Source organism: Salvia splendens, chromosome 6 (genome assembly GCF_004379255.2).
Source record: "Salvia splendens isolate huo1 chromosome 6, SspV2, whole genome shotgun sequence".
Lineage (NCBI taxonomy): Eukaryota > Viridiplantae > Streptophyta > Magnoliopsida > Lamiales > Lamiaceae > Salvia > Salvia splendens.
In genome coordinates, this window is record NC_056037.1 from 4,063,649 (window position 1) to 4,084,800 (window position 21,152).

General features: G+C 36.8%; 2 protein-coding genes across 4 annotated transcripts; one reads left to right on the top strand and one right to left on the bottom strand.

Annotated features, from left to right (window-relative positions):
- Positions 1-6,177: 6,177 nt before the first annotated feature.
- LOC121807112 (TNF receptor-associated factor homolog 1b-like) lies at positions 6,178-19,628 on the bottom strand. Of its 3 annotated transcripts, none has more exons than XM_042207310.1 (13): positions 19,489-19,628; positions 18,636-18,864; positions 17,836-17,947; positions 17,012-17,100; positions 16,859-16,927; positions 16,651-16,780; positions 15,892-16,050; positions 14,576-14,924; positions 14,306-14,418; positions 13,520-13,640; positions 8,675-9,135; positions 8,420-8,591; positions 6,178-7,971 (listed from the first exon to the last, which is right to left on the bottom strand). In XM_042207310.1, exons 2-13 carry the CDS (start codon positions 18,820-18,822, stop codon positions 6,433-6,435), a joined length of 3,501 nt encoding a protein of 1,166 aa, XP_042063244.1. In that variant the 5' UTR covers positions 18,823-18,864; positions 19,489-19,628; the 3' UTR covers positions 6,178-6,432. The 3 variants fall into 3 exon arrangements, with proteins under 3 accessions (XP_042063244.1, XP_042063242.1, XP_042063245.1); XM_042207308.1 differs by having other exon boundaries at positions 8,384-8,591; XM_042207311.1 differs by lacking the exons at positions 17,836-17,947; positions 18,636-18,864; positions 19,489-19,628 and having other exon boundaries at positions 8,384-8,591; positions 16,713-16,780; positions 17,012-17,084.
- LOC121807113 (protein MAIN-LIKE 2-like) lies at positions 9,895-12,902 on the top strand. Its single transcript, XM_042207312.1, has 5 exons — positions 9,895-9,981; positions 10,429-11,289; positions 11,357-11,444; positions 11,525-11,971; positions 12,052-12,902. Exons 2-5 carry the CDS (start codon positions 10,916-10,918, stop codon positions 12,760-12,762), a joined length of 1,620 nt encoding a protein of 539 aa, XP_042063246.1. The 5' UTR covers positions 9,895-9,981; positions 10,429-10,915; the 3' UTR covers positions 12,763-12,902.
- Positions 19,629-21,152: the final 1,524 nt, after the last annotated feature.

The following is a 21,152-nucleotide window of genomic DNA, read 5'->3' on the forward strand; positions in this document are numbered from 1 at the left end:
TGGGAATTTGATTTTGATGGATTTATTGATGAGGAAAGAGGGAGGGATTAGCTAGGGGAGACTTATGTAGAGAGTAGGACAACTGTATTATTGAAGGAGTATACACGTATGTTTAAGTGATTTAATATTTGGACTTCAATCTTGAAATTCAAACATTTCATGATCTTATCTATCAAGGTCAATAATAGACCACTCATAGTGCGAGCTTCATGCTACTTTTTTTTATAGTAGTATATATAAAAAAGACAAATGGTCTACGGCAGCAATTATGTTATGTCGGTTTTGAATTTGGGGATGTGTTCAATTTGTTTTTGAACAACAGATATTTATCATACTAACATATTTTGCTTTTAGTTACTTTCTATATTAGTTGGAGTCATTTTTTTTAATAAAAATTAACACATTTTTTCTCACTTATTTTATTCTCTCTTTATCTCTCCTTTTTTTTATTTTCCACTTTATTCTTTCTTTATTTAACACAATTTTTTTAAAATCGCGTACTAAAAAGAAACATCTCCACAACAGAGGGAATACTATATTTATCATAGTGTCACTCTCATAGTAAAGTCAATCTAAATAAAAGATATAGGTTTATGATTATATTCAAATTTCAATTTCAAACAATTTTCTTTTCTCATTTTACTTGCTAGATAAACTTATATTCACGTAAATGTGTAATCATATACTATCGCTATCTCTTGAAAATAGACACTATTTTCATTTTAAACTTTTTATTTTAGACCTCACAATCTATTAATATTACTTTTTACTTTTTTTTCCTTAGTCTCTGAAACTTTAATCATTTTTTTCTTCATCTATCTTGTTTTACCCATTTTTCTTTATTACTTTCTAATTGTGCATTCAAATTTACTACTTGGCCAGGTTAATAGTGGGTTCAATTTTCTTTCAATTCTCGTTACATTTGTTTTGGTTTGATTTGCGGCCACCTCTTTGTTTCACCATAGCCAGAGAGAGCATGGATGGTGACCGCTCTGGATCAGTAATTATAAATTAATTGTTCATTAACTAGTAATTTATTGTTCATTAATTATATATTAAGTGTTTATCATCTTGCTCGCTTTTTCTCTCAATTCATTTATTGGTTTTAGTAATTGGACTTCAATCATGAAATTCAGACAAGTTCAAATCCATTTTGCCAAGTTCATGTGATGTGCGGCAGATCTCATCTTCTTAGTACTAGCTACAATAATGGATTACCTATTTATGTTTTTTTCCCTTTCTTCTTAAAAAGCAAGATATAAATCCTGGTGTTTTGAATTGAATGTCCTCCCACAAGCATATTGCTTCTATTTTTATTATAGCTTCTAGCATATAGTGCTAGTACTTTATTATTTGATTTTATTTGTAAATTAGTTGTGAAAGTAGCATTGACAGTGCCATTCAACACACACTCCTTTTCCCCTACTTATTTATACTATGTTCGCTCAAATAACAACCTGATAATTAATCGAAATCATTTGTCATCATCAATCACTAATTAACTCTAATACATTATACTATACTTATATGGAGTATTTGTCATCATTAATCACTAATTAATTCTATTACATTATACTATATGTATATATGGAGTATGATATTGCACTAAGAAATACCGAATCAGATTTTAATATTTTAGTTAACCGAGTGCGAATATAATGACATTATAAATTCCATTTACCAAAACGCAGGCCCAAATGAAAATAACCCAACAACTATTATCTTTCTTGTACACGTACATACAATCCCTGTCAAGTATGATCACGGGCCGGCCTGCTTTGATATTCATATTATAATGGGTTTAGAGGGCATAACAGGCCCAATCCGAGCCTCCCCGTGAAGATTCAAACCCACGGCTTTTTTTTTACTTAAACAAAGCCCATTCACAACAATCTAGCAAGTCACATATAATAATCTATGACGAATTTAGGAAGAGGAACTCGTATGATTAGATTTATCAGACCAAATTTAATACTCAACATAAGTACTTTTCTGCTATTTTTGTCTGTTCTATTAAAATATATATTTTTATTTATTACTCCATAACTGTTTACTTTCTAATGAAATATCCTTCATTTTTCATTAACAATACTTCAATCACTTTTTTTTCCTCTAATAAAATTCGTGTCGTTCAAAAATATGATATTTTTATAGATATATGTAGTAAAATTTTTGGGTACTCATTAACGATGGTATCAACTAGAGATGACCACCGGTTCCGGCGGTTAACCGCCGAACCGGGACCGCCGGTTCTGGTTCCGAACCGGAACCGCGTCAATTTTTTCGAACCGGAACCGTCGCATTTGGAACCGCGGTCCGGTTCCGGTTCAAGATTTTTCGAACCGGAACCGTCACCGAACCGCCGGTTCCGGACGGTTCGGAACCGTCGGTTAACCGGCGGTTTCACGGTTCCGGTGAGAAAACCGAGGCGGCAGCGGGGGCAGCTTTTTCAGCCAGTTTTGTCGGCCAAAACCGGCGGTTTTTGGACCGAAAACCAACGGTTAACCGCGAAACCGGCGGTTTTCGGTTCCAGTGCGGAACACGAGGCAGACGGTTTGTTGACCGAACCGACGGTTTTGGCGGTTAAACCAGTGGTTCCGACGGTTTTATGCTAAAACCGCCGGTTTTCCGAAATTCAAATTTTTTTATTTTGATTTTGAATTCAAATTCATCCATTATCCCCCCATTTCATTTTTTTATTTACGTTCCGACGACACTTGTAAATTATATTACATTGTTGTATGTTGTATACTTGTATATGTATTGTAAATTGTAATGTATAGTTGTCCGTTACAACTTAAATTCAATAAAATTGATATCATTTTCACCTTATTCGTCTTATTTCAATTTAAATTATCCGTTGTCTTGTTCCAATTTATTGTATAATTCCAAATTTCAAATTACATATAAAAAAACCGAACCGTGAAACCGCCGGTTTTCGAACCGGAACCGTGAAATAGCCTCACGGTCCGGTTCCGATTCCGAATTCCTATAAACCGGAACCGCCGGTTTTGGTACAGTGGGCAAAACTAGTATCAACCAAGCGATTACAATCCCACACGTTCGTATGTCCTCGATCCTACCACGTGTCAGTACTCACCAATTTTCTACATACAATAGTTATATGGAGTATTCCGTATGAAATACTCTCTACTAAGTTACCGTTCATTCCAGGAATTTAAGCCAATACTCAGGGGGAAATTTTAATATGGATGGACTAAGTTGAATTTGGAAATTGTCAACCGCATAATAAATAGGAGTAATGAATAAAAAAAATTGGTTAAATAAAAATATTCCTAGTATGAATATTTTCATCGAAACCTATAATTACCGGAGCATCCACTACTATTTTTAATTACTCCCTCCGTCCCATATAATTTGACCCAGTTTTCCATTTTGGGCCGTCCCACATTGACCCATTTCACTTTTACCATTTTTGGTAGTGGACCTCACATTCCACTAACTCATTCCTACTCACATTTAATTATAAAACTAATATATAAAAGTAGGACCCACGTTCCACTAACTTTTTCAACTCACTTTCCATTACATTTCTTAAAACCCGTGTCCAGTCAAAGTGTCTCAAATTATGTGGGACGGAGGGAGTACTTTATATTCAGTGCCAAGTATAGATCTTTTAACTTTAAATAGATGAACGAGTCTGTTGTAGTTGTACTACTCTAGTGGCAATGTGGCATGGTTTATTGGAATTTCATTTTCAAATTGTATTTTAGTTCCGCACTTAGAAGAAGTGTTATTTTATTTAATATAGTACTAGTATCTAAACTCTTTTTAGCCTATACACGCGTAGTTTACCTTATTATTAAATCCCAATTCAGTGCGATATTTTCTCTCAAAAATGAACGGCGGTCAAATTCGGCAAGTATCAATCTAATACTACAAAATTTAGTTATATTTCTAACATATTTAGAAACATAATATAAGATCACTTTTTGAATGAGATACAAGACTTACTAATTATGAGTAATGGTAAACAACTTACATTATGATTGTTCACACACTATTAAAAACAAAAATATAAATTAAAATCTAAAATATTTGACTAATTTTCAGTTTTCATTTTTGTCAAACAAGATTTGTTTTTCTTATTTTGAAACCATTGATAAATTTTTAAAACAGAACAATTAAATACTAATAATTTAGTTTTTGCATTTATATGTAATTTCGATGAGAAGAGTGAAGAAATATAGATCAATAACATAATCGCGATTCAAAATTGGTTAGAGACGTAAGTATACACAAGAATTTGAATATTAATTTAATTTATTAATTTACTAAGTAGTCTTTTGTGACATGTCATTGCATGGTTTATGATTTATTTTTTCATAATTTTCCATAACACCCCACCCTACCCTCTTGACCACGCAATCTAATCATAAGTAGGTAAATAATTACTTTGATCGTCTGCCAACAATTTTTTTAACTATTTAATACTTCAATTCAGTCAAAATCCACGTTTAAGAAAAAATCAAAATCAAGACCACACACACATTCAAAAGTAAACCATGTTTATTATGAATGTGGTAAGGCACAACATCATGTGTATGCACTAGGCCAAGTCAAAAATCAAAATTCAAATAAAACACGAATAATTTTCTTTGAAAAATTGCCTATAAATACAGCACACCTCTTCTCATACTCATAATCACAAAATTTGTGTCAGAAAATGGGTTCATTAAGACTAAATATTTTCCTCATTTTTCATATTCTTTGCATAGTGTCAATATCTTTGAATGGAGCAAATGCTGCAAGAATTCTACCTATGGAGCAATGGCTAAAGAGCCAACTCCTATTGCTTGAGTCTCTGCCACGTGGCCCGGTGCCGCCCTCCGGCCCCTCTTCATGCACTAACATCCCCGGCCAAGGAGGCCCACCGTGCCCGTTGAACGAGAAGCATTTTGCCGGCCGCCTCCACAGCGGCTCCGCTCACGCACCACCAGCTCCTCCGGTGGGAAGTGATGGAGTTATAATTATAGACAAAGACTCGTCTTCTTGAGAAGATTTTTTATATTTTTCATTTTCCATTTCAATAATTATGTTGGGATAACCTATTTCTGTATCTCATAGTATTTCATTTTACTAGTGTAATGTCACGTGTATAGCAAAATCGAGCCTACTCGTACTATACATGTAATATGCACTGAAATGAAATACCGAGATGAGAAGAGTATAGAGTAGAGGATTTCGATTATGTTTGTTCATTATTTAATTTTTTTTGTATATTCTCCTTAATCGGAGCAGCCATTCAAGTTAGGTTGTTGGATATTCTTTTTTGTCTTGCCTCAATTTGTACAGATATTCTAGATAAAATAAATTTGTTATCCTTTTTAAAATTATGTCGCCTCAATTGGAGTATTAATTTTTTATTGAAAAATTGGACTTTACTACTTTATTATCTCATTCTTTGGCTGCATTTATTTCAAATAAACAAATAAAATCTGGACTAGCAAGACAAAAGTGGGGGTTTTTGAAGCAGTCAGGTCAATTATGATCAGCTACATAACTTTGAACTTTGAAGAGTAGATCAAATTAACTCATAAACACCCGCATTCATTTATTGTTATTTCAATATATTGAAAACTATTATATTTATAGAATTCAGCACATTCTCAGTTTAAAAAATGATTTCATGACGTAGGAAATGAGAAATTAGCATTTAATTGACTACAGCAATTTATTTAATAAGAGGAAATTCCAAGCCAATTAGATTTATTTGACTGGATAGTCATGATTCATGTTGAGAATCATATTATTAGGGATAATTTATTTCAAAGATTTTAAATGTAGAATTTTCTTGTACTCCATATTCTTTCTGACGTGTACATGACTACATGAGCAATCTTCTTACTAAGGATTAATATCTGCTAATTATGTAGCTAAGTTAATTAATACACGCCCCCACTATAATCCCTTTTTAGAGGATAACCAATTTTGCTAAGTTAATACATATACCATTCCAATTTTGACAACTTCATACAACTTTCATAGTTTCATTCTTGAAAAACCCTCTCTATTATGTAAAGTTCAAGCCTCAACATATTTCCTCATTTCTCTGCTAAAAGTTAAATTAAAAAAAAAAGGACCTAATTTACCAAATTCTCCCCCAAAAAAATTTTCATCTCATATTCCAACATCACGAGATCAAAACACAATTTGTAAAGAGACCAATGGAAGAGTTTCAAATTCAAGAAAGTGCTAAAATTGAGACCAACATTATTCAGGAACCTCAACATTTGAGAAAAAGAAAAAGGCAGAAAAAAAAAAACCCTTTACAAGATGTATCTTTAGCATAAAGGTGACAACCTCAACTTCAAATCTAAAAATCATAACTTCTTTTTTCTTCCCCTTGGACAAATTATTTCGTAGTACAAGCTGAGTTTTAGGCCTATTTCAAGCTTTTCAAAGTCCATTTCAAGGTCTGAATACTGTGTAGCCATTGATGCCAGCACTGAGGTTCTGATACTCTGGTAAATGATAGGAATAGCCATCACCGTCCATGTTCCTCAACAACTGTGGACCCGAACCCGACATCTGCCACTGGCTTGCCATGTAACTATCAGCCTGTCCATTTGCATAAGGCCGAGAACTACCCGGTGGGACCATATCTCTGAGCGTGTCGTAACTTCTCCCGGGTGCACCATAACTATGTTGGTACCCGTCATCGTGATAACTTCTTGTTCTGTCAAATCTGCATGCGCTTGCTGACGGACCAGCCCCACCTGACATGTTGGGATCGCCAGGGAAGGTATACTGCCTGTTAATGTGATGGGGCGTGCTGCTGAACATTTGATAGTCAGAGTTCACCCTGGACGACAATCCAACTCCGTGACCGTCATCAAGCAACTCGTTGATGATGTCGAGGTGTGGGAACTCATCAGGAAGAACATGGTTGTTTAGGCGGCCAGACGTGCAGGCAGGATACTCAGATGGGAGGTGATCCTGAGATCTGCTGTGAATTGTACCATTCAATTCAAGACCATGAAGCTCACTCGCCAGGGAATTATGATCATGGTGTAGATTTCTGTTACCATCCACTCCCCTCTGAGGGCGATCCATCCACATAGTCCCATTCTGCAACATATTATCATGATTATTCAACATCCCAAATGAGAGGCTCGGCTTGGTCGGATTAGTATCGATTCTATCGGAGCTGTGGGAGGGAAACAGTGGCGCCGATACAAGACTAGGTGCTTGTGAGTAAGAATGTGATGTATTTACCACTGAACTGGCAGAATGATTATGAGAATAGGTGGATGAACTTCCAGCACTAGGACCGCCCATCATAGCATTTCGATAGGACTGAGGAACGTAATTCTGTGTTCCATATGCAGTACTTTCGGGGCCCAGCCGACCAGCAGCACTTACTGAGCGCGCCAGCACTGGTGCTGTTTGCACCATCGAAACCATGGAAACTGTAGGCCTGGGACCAGCTACTAGAGGGGCACTCAAGGGTCTTGACATAACGGGTATCGGCGGAACGGAGGGCTTGTCGGACGTGACAGGCACTTCATGTGAGGAAAGCTTTTCGGTTCCAACGGGTTTCTCAGCAGGTTTTGAGGCTGCAGGCTTCTGCTGGGCAGTTTCACTCACTTCCTGTATCAGAATCTTCTCATTCACAGTGTGCTTTTGATATCCCGCCGGCTTGTCAGTGGGTTTTAAGGTAGCTAACTTTTGAGGTACAGGTTTCGATATGGGAGTATTTTCAGATGAATTCGCTGAAAGTACAGGGTTAACAGCTTGTTTAGGACTATTTGAGGATGTTTTCTTGACCAGGACTTGACTAACTAAAGCATTGCTCCTTGTATCCACCTTCACTGGAGCAACTAGTAGTGTTCCATTTGAAGGGCTCTTGGGAGAGGAAGCTACACGCGCACCATTATCCCCACGTGCTTCAACTTCAATGTCATCTTTAGTCTTCGAAATGTTATGCAGGGAACCAGTTTCTTCAACCTAAAACAAACAAAACGAAAAGAAAAAATAAATTTAAAAATGTGGAAGAATACAACCAACTGAGCAAGCCCCCTGACGCTAACAATTTTCCGAGTAACTGAAAATCACTTATTGGAGGGTAAAATTGACACGTCAAGCACCTGACTGTAGCATGATGGTCCAGAAGTGTTGAAGCATGGAGATATGCGTGTAAGGGAGCTAGAGGCATGTAATAATGCACAGTAATATATTATAAAACCAATTATATGCTCGCTTAGATAGAGTAGACAGCTGGTTTTAATAAAGCATGATGAAGCGCGGATTTTAAATCAAGATGAAAATGTGATCCACAAGATTCCAGTGTAAGCTTCGAGTTTGCTTTAAACTTCACTTACTTGAAAAGATATGTAACACTATAATGTAAGAAATGCACCTTTTTCCCTGCTTTCTGCACATTCCCATTTCTCACCTTCTCCTGCAAAGACTTGCCAGCAGCCTGAGATGGCTGTTCAGCACCATTCGGACATCGAGATGTGTCATTTGTGTTCCTTGCATTTTGAACAGCTTCAAATGGTTGCCTAGGTTCTTCATTAACCCACTCACATGTGCCAGAAGTCTTCTTGCTATGGTTGTTCCTCCCTCTGGAAATTAAAATTGGAAGATATAGCATCTACCACAATGTAAAGCAGTAAATACAGAAAACCAAGTAGGCAGAAATATTTACCTGCTAGGAGATTTTTTGTTTTTATCATATGAATTGCCTTTCTGTGGCACACTTCTAACAGAAAGCACAGAATCAGAGGAACAATTTGAAGAGCTATCATCTACAGCAGATAGAGGTCTTCCTTCTGTGCCATTCTGCCCAGTAGGAAGACCTCTAGTAACACTGCCAGGAGCTCCTGTGGGGGGGTGCACTTCAGAAGTATCTGTATCTGATTTGACAGGACTGACATCTCTGCCGTCAGAATCAGGTAGGAGTATTTCGGGAACACCATCCACAGAATCAGATGCGTCAGAAGCATCTTCAACTGCATCAGGTTTTTCAAGTACAGTTTCTGGCTCAGCAGCTATTTCTATTCTTTCAGCTGAAGAACTATCTTGCTCAATCATGCCACGGACAGTGCAGCCTGTTTTGTCATCCTTAACTTTATCCTTCCCTTTTCGGTTATTCTTTTTCTGTTTTGCCTGAAAATGTGTTGCAGACACCCCATGTATGTTATAGTTCCTAACACCATTTTTAAGTTAAAATAACTTCACATGATCCCTACAATCCCTTATTATCTACCACCAAGCTATACCAAAAACAAGAACCAAAAGAAATATTTCATATATTTCAGAGGGTAACAAAAACGGGCAGAAATGAAAGTCAAGAAGTATCATGTAAACATAATTAACCAAAAATGTGAATACAAGTGAACATGGCATATAGATAAGCAAAGTCTTAGAGAGGCACATTATGAAGATATATCACCATTTTCAATTGTCAATATAGAGTATTTAACATTCAAAGTTTTCAACAAAACCACAATCAGTTCATATGCATGCATTTTGCCCTGAATATCCCTGAAAGGGGACTTCCTCAGGGTTTTTTCTATTTTTGTTCTAAAATAGAACTTAGCTTCCTCATTTGTTCTAGCGTTTTTTTTTGTTCCGGATTTGGGAGAGACGCATGACCCTCATGCGTCTCTTTTTAATGAGACGCATGACAATTATGCGTCCTTCATAGAGACGCATGAGGGTCATGCGTCTCTATTTTTTTTCCGTTTTTTAACGACGCATGAGGGTCATGCGTCTTATGTATAGACGCATCTCCCTCATGCGTCTATTGTTTTTTTAAAATATAATAGACGACGCATGAGCATCATGCGTCTTAGGGAGAGACGCATGAGGCTCATGCGTCTCTATTTCGAATTAAATCAGTTCCGCGAGAGGCAGAAAGCAGAATACACGCGAGAGAGAATTCTGATAGGCGACTTCCGGCGATTCCTTGGCGATTTCTTGGCGAATCCGACGATTTCCTCTCGTTTTCCGGTAAGTTTCATTCAATCCTTCAACATTCCTTCCTTATTTATTGTTAAATTGCATAGTTTGTTTAGATTTCCCCTAATTTTTGTAAATTAGGGTTTATAACAAATTGGTCAATTTTGTCCGATTTTTTGGTGTTTAGTTAATTGTAATGGATTTTAGTGGCTAAATTCATTCTATTGTATAGTTATTCATATATTAGAGATGCTTGGTGTTGTGATTTTGGTTGTTATTGAAGAATTAAGTATAGGTTGAATTGCATATTTTAATTTAACCTTCTAATTTAGTAGCTATATGTAAATTAGGCCTTATAAAGCATGAATGGTGTTGAATTGGAGTGAATCAATCATTTGGTTTATGATGTGTTGTTATTTTGAAGATGAATTTGAATGGATATGTAATTTGTGTTGTAAATGTTAGTTTGTAATTGTTGTTTCGTGAATATGTACTTAGATTAGATGGAGACTTCAAGTTCTAGTGGGCAATTATTATATGGACCCGAAGACCCGTCCTTGCTAAATTTGCAGAAACATCACATTTCACATAAACTCATAAAAGAGGGCACAACCCAAGTATTTAAAGTCCGAAGGACAGAAAGCAAGACTTGGGACGTCGAAATTCACGAGAATGTTAGATATTGGCTTGACGTCTTTGGTTTCAAAGGCGTGATCGATTGTGGGAAGCCCATGAAGGTGGACAACGAGCTGATCACGGCGTTGATTGAGCGTTGGAGACCGGAGACACACACTTTCCATCTACCATCGGTGAGGCGACGATCACCTTGGAAGATGTACAAGCCATTTGGGGCTTGAGGGCGGATGGTCGCGTTTTCACAGGGCGTGACTATCATGACAACTTTCCAGACTGGACCAGCAAGTGCCGCGATCTGTTGGGATGGATACCAGATACTTCCACAGAGACAAAGTAAGGTGGTTTGCTGATGACCGCACTAATCAACCAGACAAGGATGCCTCTGGGTGATGACCTACCTATGTACGTAAACATCCAAAGGGCACGTATCCATGCCCTAATTTTATTAGGAGGTCTCATTCTACCGGACACCACGGGGTGTAAGGTGCCATTTATGTGGTTGAATGGGCTTGGGAATCCAGAAGAGGTGAAGAATATTAGTTGGGGAAGTGCGGCATTAGCCTACCTTTATCATTATCTGTGCGAGGCTTCCATGGATAAGAGAAAAGAGTTGGGCGGGCCTATGATGCTTCTGCAGCTATGGGCGTGGGAAAGAATGCCCAAATTGAGGCCTGCGTTCATTGGACCAGTTGTGCACGAGCCATATACACCATGTGGCGCCAGGTATATATCTAAATATTTATTTATTAGTTTATATTGGATTATTTGCTTACATCAAATATATGTACAGGTGGAAAGGAACAACGCAGATAGGAAATGCTCCTAGACACTCGGTTGAGCATTATCGTGACCAACTATCTCTGATTAGACCTGGCCAGGTGAGTATTATTTCGGTTTAGACTTCATTTAAGAACTTATTACGGAATTATTCAGTGGCATTTGCATTGCTGTTTTGTAGTTTATCTGGACGCCATACGCACATTGCATACTGCATGACTACTGCAATGATGTGACTGGATGCTCTCTGTGCGAGACCTACTTGGTATGTTGGGCCTATGTCGAGGCCCATGAGCCTGGACGAGTGCGACGACAGTTCAATCGGTATCAGGATATACCGCAGAATGTAGACAGGATGCTAAGGAACGCCGATCATTTAGGCAAAAATGATCGGCGTGGTAAGAAGGGCAACAACTGGGCAAACACGCATCGGTTCTACATTGGGGAGTGGGACATGAGGTACGAAAGGTTCCAAGCTGCCGAATACGCCGCACCGATGTCTTTGGATATTCCCATGAGCCCGGGTTATATGGCGTGGTATAACAGAATTACCGTGACGTACATGACTCGGCCTGGGGCACGGGCCACTGCTGGGATGAATGAGTCGGCTGCTTCGATGCGACTATTTGTAAGTTTGTTATATTAAACTATATGCTTTCATGTGATATAGATTGTTTCTTATTGATATTGGTATCATTTTTTGTCTAGGTTGAGGCTTTTCAGCGGGTTTTCCATTTAACTACGGAAGACGAAATGGACCCCCGAGTGCGCCAGATTCGAGAAATTGTTAGGACTACCCTCGAAGATACGAACAACGGTGATGTCATGGAGTACCCCGCTTCTCAACATCAGGATGTGGTCATGCCGTACCAAGAAGAAGTAGTTCCACGGCGTCGTGGAGCGCGTGGTGTTCGGACTGGGGGACACGGCTACACAAAGCAGTTTAGGATGTCTCAGGTGCCTCCCGATTTTGTAGCACCAGAGGCGCAGTATCAAGAGCATGACCCACCCCAGTGGTATTCACACCCGACGCATGAGTCTCAGTCGCAGTGGGACCGTCCACTGCATTCTCCAAGCCAGCCTGAGCCCGATTGGAATCGTCGCCCATATTCACAAAGCCAAGACATGCCGCAATGGAGTGGGGCCCGAGCGTCGGTCGATTCATTCTTCCAGAATTATCAGGTCATGCCTCCTGTACAAGCTGAAGAAGAGGACGATGATGAAGAAGAAGATGACAACATTGTCGAGGCACATGAGGAAGAAGACGTTCATAGCATCCATGGCCAACCTCGTCCAGCTGCGGAGGGTTCATCACGCAGCGGGGTTGGGAAGCTCGTGAGCAAAGTGTACAAGAGACTATCTTCGAGGAAGAACAAGGGGATTGAACCGGCTAAGTACACTCCGTCGTCGTATAAGTAGCATGAAGAATGAGGGTAGAATTGCTCGAATTGATTGAACTGATTGCAACATTGTTGCATATGATATGATATTTGGATATCTATGTTAGTGTTTGGTGCTCAAATTCATGTTAATTTTTCTATGTTGGTGAATTAATCATGTTTCTATTCTATTGAAAAGTCTTAATTGAATATTAATAGATTACTATTAATGAATAACTAAATAGTGTATTAATTATGTGTTATAAATATAATTAAAGTATGTAAATATGAAAATACTCTGAAAACGCCCGATCGGGCGAAATTAGAAGATGGAATCGCCCGAGCGGGCGAACTCTCTGTATTCTGACTGCCTGCAAGTTAGAGACGCATGAGCATTATGCGTCTCTACGTAAGACGCATGACCCTCATGCGTCTCTCCCTAAGACGCATGATGCTCATGCGTCGTTTATTATATTTTAAAAAAACAATAGACACATGAGGGAGATGCGTCTATACCGAAGACGCATGACCCTCATGCGTCGTTAAAAAAACGAAAAAAAAATAGAGACGCGTGACCCTCATGCGTCTCTATAAAAGACGCATGAGGGTCATGCGTCTCTCCCAAATCCGGAACAAAAAAAAACGCTAGAACAAACGAGGAATCTAAGTTCTATTTTAGAACAAAAATAGAAAAAACCCGACTTCCTCAATATCACCATGTAAAACTAAGACTCTAAGTCTTAAAAAAAAAAGAAAAAAAAAAAAAAAAAAAACTAAGACTCTAAGTCTTAACAAACCTGTTTCTTTTTGGACTTCTTTTCCTTATCAACTCCTAGCCTGGACTTTTCCTCCTCTTCACGGATGAGTTCTTCTTGCTTCTTGAGGGCAACGGCCTCTTGGTATGCCACCTCAATTTTACTATTATAGCAACAAGAAGAGCAAACAGTTATCAAATGAAATAACAATATTGCTTAATCAAAAACACAAACGAATCATTTGGCAAGTTTTAAGTAATGAATGAAATAGCGAACAATCTAATTTGGCAAAAAAAGTAAAAATTAGCAGAAAAATGGTGAAAGCTTTCAACTTGGTGCGAGAAAAGTTCCTTATGGTAAAGTACCCGGTAAAAATCTCTCCCTCATTCTTCTTATAAAGATAGCAGGGATATTTACAATTCAAAGACCACCATTAATATGAACAACACCACAGCTTCACTCAAGTCAAGTAGTTCTGTAGTTGACAATATAAAATTATTGTGTGCTAAAATCTATTACTCCCTCCATCCGCCATTAGGAGTCCCGGTTCACATTTACTATAAATGGTAGGCACACCTCACTTTCCACTAACTCATTCCACTCACATTCTATTATAAAAATATATAAAAATGGGTCCCACATTCCACTATCTTTTCTCACCCACTTTCTTTTATATTTCTTAAAACCCATGACGAACTCAAATGAGACTCCTAATGGCGGATGCAGGGAGTATAATATAGGCTATATAGCATCAACAAAATACCAAACATTTTCAGAGCCATAAGCGCCTAACCTTATGAACGAGTGCATAATCAAAAAAAAGATTACCTGTATATGTGGGCCAATACAAATATCTCAATAGTTCGTCTACCCAATTCAGTAAGTCTCCTCTCGTCACGTTCAATAGAATCTTTGTTGAACTCCTCTCCTACAGTCCCATCCTATTAACAAAAGAATCACAAACCAGAATATGTCATAAATGTATTAACAAAACCACTCAGAATAGTGGCAGTGCTCATTCAAGCAACTCACCAAAACGAATTAACAAATTGCTACAGATCGGGAAAAACACAGAGAGTTAGACAGCAAAAACCAAACCTTAGTACGATTTTGGGGACCCTTCTCATCCTTTGGAGGCAAAGGTTCCAAAGCTGCCCGCTCTAGCAGTAGCAATACATCATCCACCAAAATAAACGTATCTTTCTCAATGCCAACTATAGGAACTGGTAATTCTTCTGCCTCTAAATACTTGCCCTTACTCTTTTTACCCTTATTCTGGCCTTCAAGGGCTTTTAAACCACTATACAATGAATCCATGACAAGTGTGGATGTTACTTCCTTTTCTACGAAAAAATGTTTCACAACAACTTTCAGAATGGACTCTGACTTCTCTCGGGACATACGGCGGCGGGAACTTTGGTCAATACCCAACCAGAAAGCACAGAAACTGAAAAATTAATTGTAAGATGTAAATATTCAGTTGGCATAGCACCACTGAAAATGATTATGTGAACAGAACATAGCTTGAATAAATCATCAGGTTAAGAACAAAACATAATATGTCAGTTTCAGAAAATTTTATTGTAATTGAAGCTTTCATCCACTCTAGAAATATTTAAGGGGGGAATACATGGAATTTTCTTTTGATCGTAATACAGTAGTTCTAGATCAATGTCCTTTACGTGATCTCTCCCTATAGAAGAAGCTAAGGATATCCAGTTGTTCTCAACAGCCAAATTTTCATTTGCGTGTGAGGATAGTTGTCATGCACAGAGGACACATGATCTAGGGTGAATACACCTTTCAAACATCTACTTCAAAGAATGAATGCAACAATGTTAAGAATCTGCAAGTGTCCGACAAATGACAATATATTAAGCCCAATGTGATGAAAATAACACTCCACCTGTCCAGAAAATAGTTAACCTATACTTTCAGCATTACTAGATAAACTCTACTCAACAAGGCAGGGGATAAAAGAAGCACACCCTAGTATGGCATGGGTTTTAATGAAATTTAGGTAGTGATTTGTGAGTGGAAAACGGCCCCACTGTGTTTTTCTATATGTTAGTTGAAGTAGATGATGGCGGCCATGTTTGGGTTTTTGTAAATAGGTGAGCAAAATGAGGGTAGATACAAAAGATAGGTTTCCAAAGAAGGAAAGTTAGAAAGTGTGCAAAATTTTGTGGCAGCCACAAAATGGAAAAGTGTACACACAAAAGAAAAAATTTAACTTACTGGCAATGTCTCCACAAATATACAATTCCATACAGAATGATCAATAAAATATGCAAAGTACTGCTCCTGAACTAAAAGTCTAAAAGGAAGTTTATTTTAAGGACATTTAAATACTCCATATTCCTGCAAAAAGAAGAAATTGGAGAAAAATAGCGTCATAAACATGCACACAATACCTAGACCATGTAGCTTTATCCTCTAATAGTTTTCCGAGTTTTTCCCTATGTTCTTCCACAAAACGCCGACAAACCTGTTCAACATTCGTTAAATACACTCTTACAAGTTCCCTCCGATAAAGACAGTCAAGGCAACGAAAAGGTCGATCTGGTCTCTCCCTGCAAGAGACTTTAATGTTTAGAGTGGAAATTATTAACCAAGTCATGCAGATAAGTTCAAGGCCATTTATAGTTGCACGCATGAAAAGAAAATAAAAGCAACTAGCTAGTAATCATGTGTTTTACATAAGTTCATGTTTAATTTGAAAGCTTTTTTGAATAATAACAAAATTATCCCCTTGAATTGTTTTCTATAGTATTGATAAAAGGATATCTGGTAAAATTTACCAAGCAGCAAGGTAGATTAGCTAGCTTGTCTTCAAATATGAAGCAAATCCAACTTAGTAAATATAGACATCATAATTTAGTGGAGAATCCAGGCATGCTTGGAATGTGACATTTATCTAAGGAAATGATCACATGGATCATAAGTTACGCACAGTACTATATCATTTCCACTTAGCCTGGATTGTTGAAGACACTCGTATACTTGTGCTTTCAGAAAAGCAAAGTTCAAGAGACGCGCATATTAAGCATTCATACACAAAGTTTTTATTCACAGAACATGAACTGATTGGCTTTTAGCTCTCTAATTCTTATTAATCTAAAATCTAAAATCTAAAATGCAATATATTGACAGATGGATTATATAAATTATACCTAATAACCTGAACTTGAGCTTTAATTATCAAATTATCAGCATCAATAAATCCATCTAGCACCTTTGATAGCTCCATAAATTTCTTCCATCCCCAGTCATGTTCCTTCTTCCAAAAACGATGTAATGTATCTTCAAGTTTTGATAAAAATGTGTCAATATCAGGGTTATGTGGTTGTAACGAATCAATGATTATAATTGAATAAATACCAGAATATTTGGACTTTTTCGGATCTTTATTCACAACAGCAATTGTGAACTGCGCAAAGTGACTCCACCCTGTTCATAGATGAAACAAAGGCATACAAGTTGCAAATCAACAAAATAATGTACTACCCAAAACACAAATGCAATGAGTCATACCTGGAAGAAGCTTATCATGATTTGCAACACAGAGAAACAAAGAAAGATGATTGCAGACATCACAGCCTTGTGGATAAATCAAAATATACCTATCAACCAAGTCACAAAATCAATTATTAGTGAACAGCAGGTTCCAAACTAGACTAATTCATTGTTTCATATATGCATAGCACATCACAAGAAGCCCATTCTACTACATGAAATTGACCGAAAATAAGTAGTGTCAGAGGACAAGCATAACAGATCAGTTTGCTGGATTGACATTCCAAAATGAACAGTAAATTAGGATTAGTGCAAACTAAATGAGTCAATAAAGCAAAATATAATAATATTTATTTAGGACCAAATTGATTCAATTTAATTGCTTGATTTAATATTTGAAGAACGGAAGAGGCATTGCCAAAGGGACAAGCCAAACCCATACTCATATCAGCCAAAGCCTCTGGAAACACATTTGAACGCTCAAAAAGGAGTTTAAAAATTAAAGAAATAAAAGAATCACACAAAGTATCCGAGTATTTAGAATATTAGATCCCTTTTTACTTTGATACACTGAACTAGACCAGAGAAGGAAGTCTTAAGGGGACACCAACGAAGTTTACTAGCATAAAATAGTGGTTTGGATGTGCACAACGTGTTACTATAATTCGCATTAAAGAAAATTAAATATTTTCTTTCACATTAAAGGTATCTAACCTGGTTGGAAAATCAGCTTAAATAATAATCTCATAATAACGACTCTGAAGTCAACATGTCAGAAATACAGCTGAATGAAAATCTTTATGCACTACAATGGCAGAAGGAAAATTGATATGAAACCATACCATTTGTAGCCTCCAACTTCAAATGCATTGCTACGAAGTTCTCTTTTGTTGATTTGAGAAAATTTCTCAATCTTCCAAGTATACTTTCCGAATAAATCAGATGGCTTTGGTCCTGCAGCACAATGAGCCAAAATAATTGTAGTAATGTTAAGACATTTTATTTAATGAATAAATGATAATGATGATAAGCACGTAAAAATCAAAATACAAAATACAAAATCCAAAATGAATGCCACGTGCCTTTTAGCAAGAGATTTCTCCACACATGGTTGACTTAAACATAGAAACAAAAAAACATTTCAAAAGCAATAGAAGAAAGATTTGCCACCTTAACTCGGACATAATGCTATCAGTCACTAAATATATGTCTATCCCCAGATCCACAATGGTAATTGCCGCATCACAGCCCAAGAAATGTTATTTTTGTTGTTCTTTTTTCTCTCTTTTTCTCCACGGCTCGAAATAAGAAGTGGATAAAAAAATAATTATTGGAATCTCTCTTGTACAAAGAGCTGTATAAGCTATTGGATTCTTCTTCCTTACATTTGTCATGTAACTTTAGTTTATATATATTTTCTCTGAATGATTCATTAATGGTCTCCTTCAATCCCAGAGCTTTTCACTAAATGAATAGGCTACTGAAGCAGGAAACAATAAAGATGATGCCGATAGATATCAAAAAGAGTGTGCAATCTTCAACCAATATCCCACATTTGCAATGCATCGATAACCAAGAGCACAAGACAAAGTTGATGAATTCAGGTAGCTGTGAAATCTACAACGGGAAAGAAATGGCACACCTCCATCATCATCGTCATCACTGTCCCAATACGGGGGTGAAGTAGATGGACTCCCATTTTCAACCTGCTCTGAAGACCTCCATTCAGCTATTGCTTCCCCAGCCTGACATCGTGGCTGCTGTTGCCCAGTTGAAACCGCTTCAAATGATCTTCCAGCTCCAGCCTCCCCAGTTGCAACTCCAGTCATTTTCCCACTCCGTAATAACCAGCACACTTTCCTCAACGTCACCTGCTTCGATATACGTTTAACCCCATTTCAGAACCGATAACAGCTAAAGATAAGATTATACAAACTAGCAAGTCGTCACATGGTGATTATACATGATTGAATACTCATTACAGAAACATGAAATACAGTGACAGATAAAGCTTTTGATAATGCAATCAATCTGACACATCAGAAGGACAATAATCAAAGCAATATTATACGATTGGTGACACGACAAATTCCAATCCTCAATATCCTTAACAGTCCAAAAAAAAGCAAATCAGATGATGCAAGTTTCAATAAACCCTAATCCCTACAATCCAAACCCGACCAAAAACATTAACCAGAAACGCGAGAATCGTCCAAAAATGTTTTCAAACGATATCCATTGTTCACGACCCCAGCGGTTTTTACCAATCAAGACAAAATCCAGCAATCCTCAACTTCAAACTGAGAAGCCGATGAGCTCAAAAACCACCTCAGAAACCCATTAGCATCCGGTTATACCCATATCAGTACCCCAAACCCTAATCCAAAATCCCCAAAATGTAAAATAGAAAATGAAATCAGAAAAAAAAATCAGTAAAATAGAGGCGAGAGAAGATAATATATCTATGCAATTCGGATCGAGCGGCATAAACAGACCTTAATTAAGAAGAACGAAGCTTTGTTCAATAATTATGCGAATGAGTAGTCTATGGCGATTAGGGAGGTCGCAGGTAAAAGAAAAAAGCAGCAGCTGAATTAGAACAGAAGAGAAGCGGAGGAAATGAATTTCTAGCAATTTTTCTTAGTTATTTATATTTAATTTTGTGTGTGTGTGTGTGTGTGTTTGAGCGTGTGGTAATACTATAGTTTTGGAGTAGGGTTTCACTTTTCTTACACTAATACTCTAATACTATCATTCTTAATAGCCACAATAAAAATTACGTGCATTAAATTTAACAATTTATATGTTAACAACTAACAACAAGTTTCCCTCTCTTGTTTTTCTCTCTCGCAGATATTAATTAATATTTTGGATATATTATCGCTTTTGATCACAATGAATGGGGCTTTTTTGGGTCGGATTATCATTATATAGCTTTATTTTTATTGTTTGGAATTTGTTATATTCTGGGTCGGATTATATAGTTACAACCTTACAATGGTGGGGCTCCCATCTTAGGGTTGGTTTTGTTTATACGTTGGTGTTGGTGTTGGTGTTGGTGTTGGTGTTAGTATTGTTTTAGTAACATGTAATTGATGTTCAATTTGACTGAAAAATATAACACTTCAATGTAAAATTATGTCACACGGTCGTCTCTTTTTCGTCCAATCAATATTGTGTGCGATGTATACGCGTAAGTGATATGGCTAAATACAAGAAAAAGAATGATTTAGATTATTTACTTAATTCAACGCATAATTAATATTTCGTTGGGTTGAAAAATACGACGTTTTATAAAGTGTGAAATCATGTCATATGTTCGTCTCTTTTTTGTCCAATCAGTATTGCGTGCGATGCATGCACGCGAGTGATGTGGCTGAACATAAAAAGGAAAGGAAATAGTTTATTCAACTGAATCAAAACAGAGTATGATTTTATAAAATTACATTTGTTCATTTTTTTTCTAGTCACTTTAGAAATCAAAACTGTTAAACTGTGACTCGATTAAAGTGATCAATTAAAATTTCCGTTAGTCTAAGTGTATTAAATTGATATGGATTTAAAGTATAGATGCCATATGGTTGTTTTTCAATTTGTTGAGGAACGAATTGAAAATAAAAAGATGTTATTTTTATGAATAAGATAGGTTATGGTCCTAAACAACAAAGAATCAAAGATCAATTCCGTATTTATGTATTCTTTTTGTATAATATTAACAAGATCATATATGCCTTTTAAAGACCATACCAATCACAAAAGTCAATTAATCCACGTGAATTCAGTATGCTTCTGCATAAGATTGTTGATTTACATGTCTTGGTTTATCACGGAGATGAATTATAATAAACATAATAAGAAGGATAATAAAACATAACATTCTATTTTTCCTCTCCATAATTTCTTACTATATAATTTTTGGTGAATTCTCTATAGTGACAGATGAAATTTCTCAACAAATTTAGAGACGAAATCATTGAAACTAATATGCAAAATTGTTGTCATATTTAAGTAAGTGTTTCTTTGTGCTAAGAATACCTGATATTCTTGTAGTTTTGAGATTGGTCCTTTCAAAGTAGTTAAAACATTTTAGTAACGTCATGGAAATTACATGTAGTTAATGAGATTATTTTTTTTTAATTGAATGCATTTAGTCGTTACC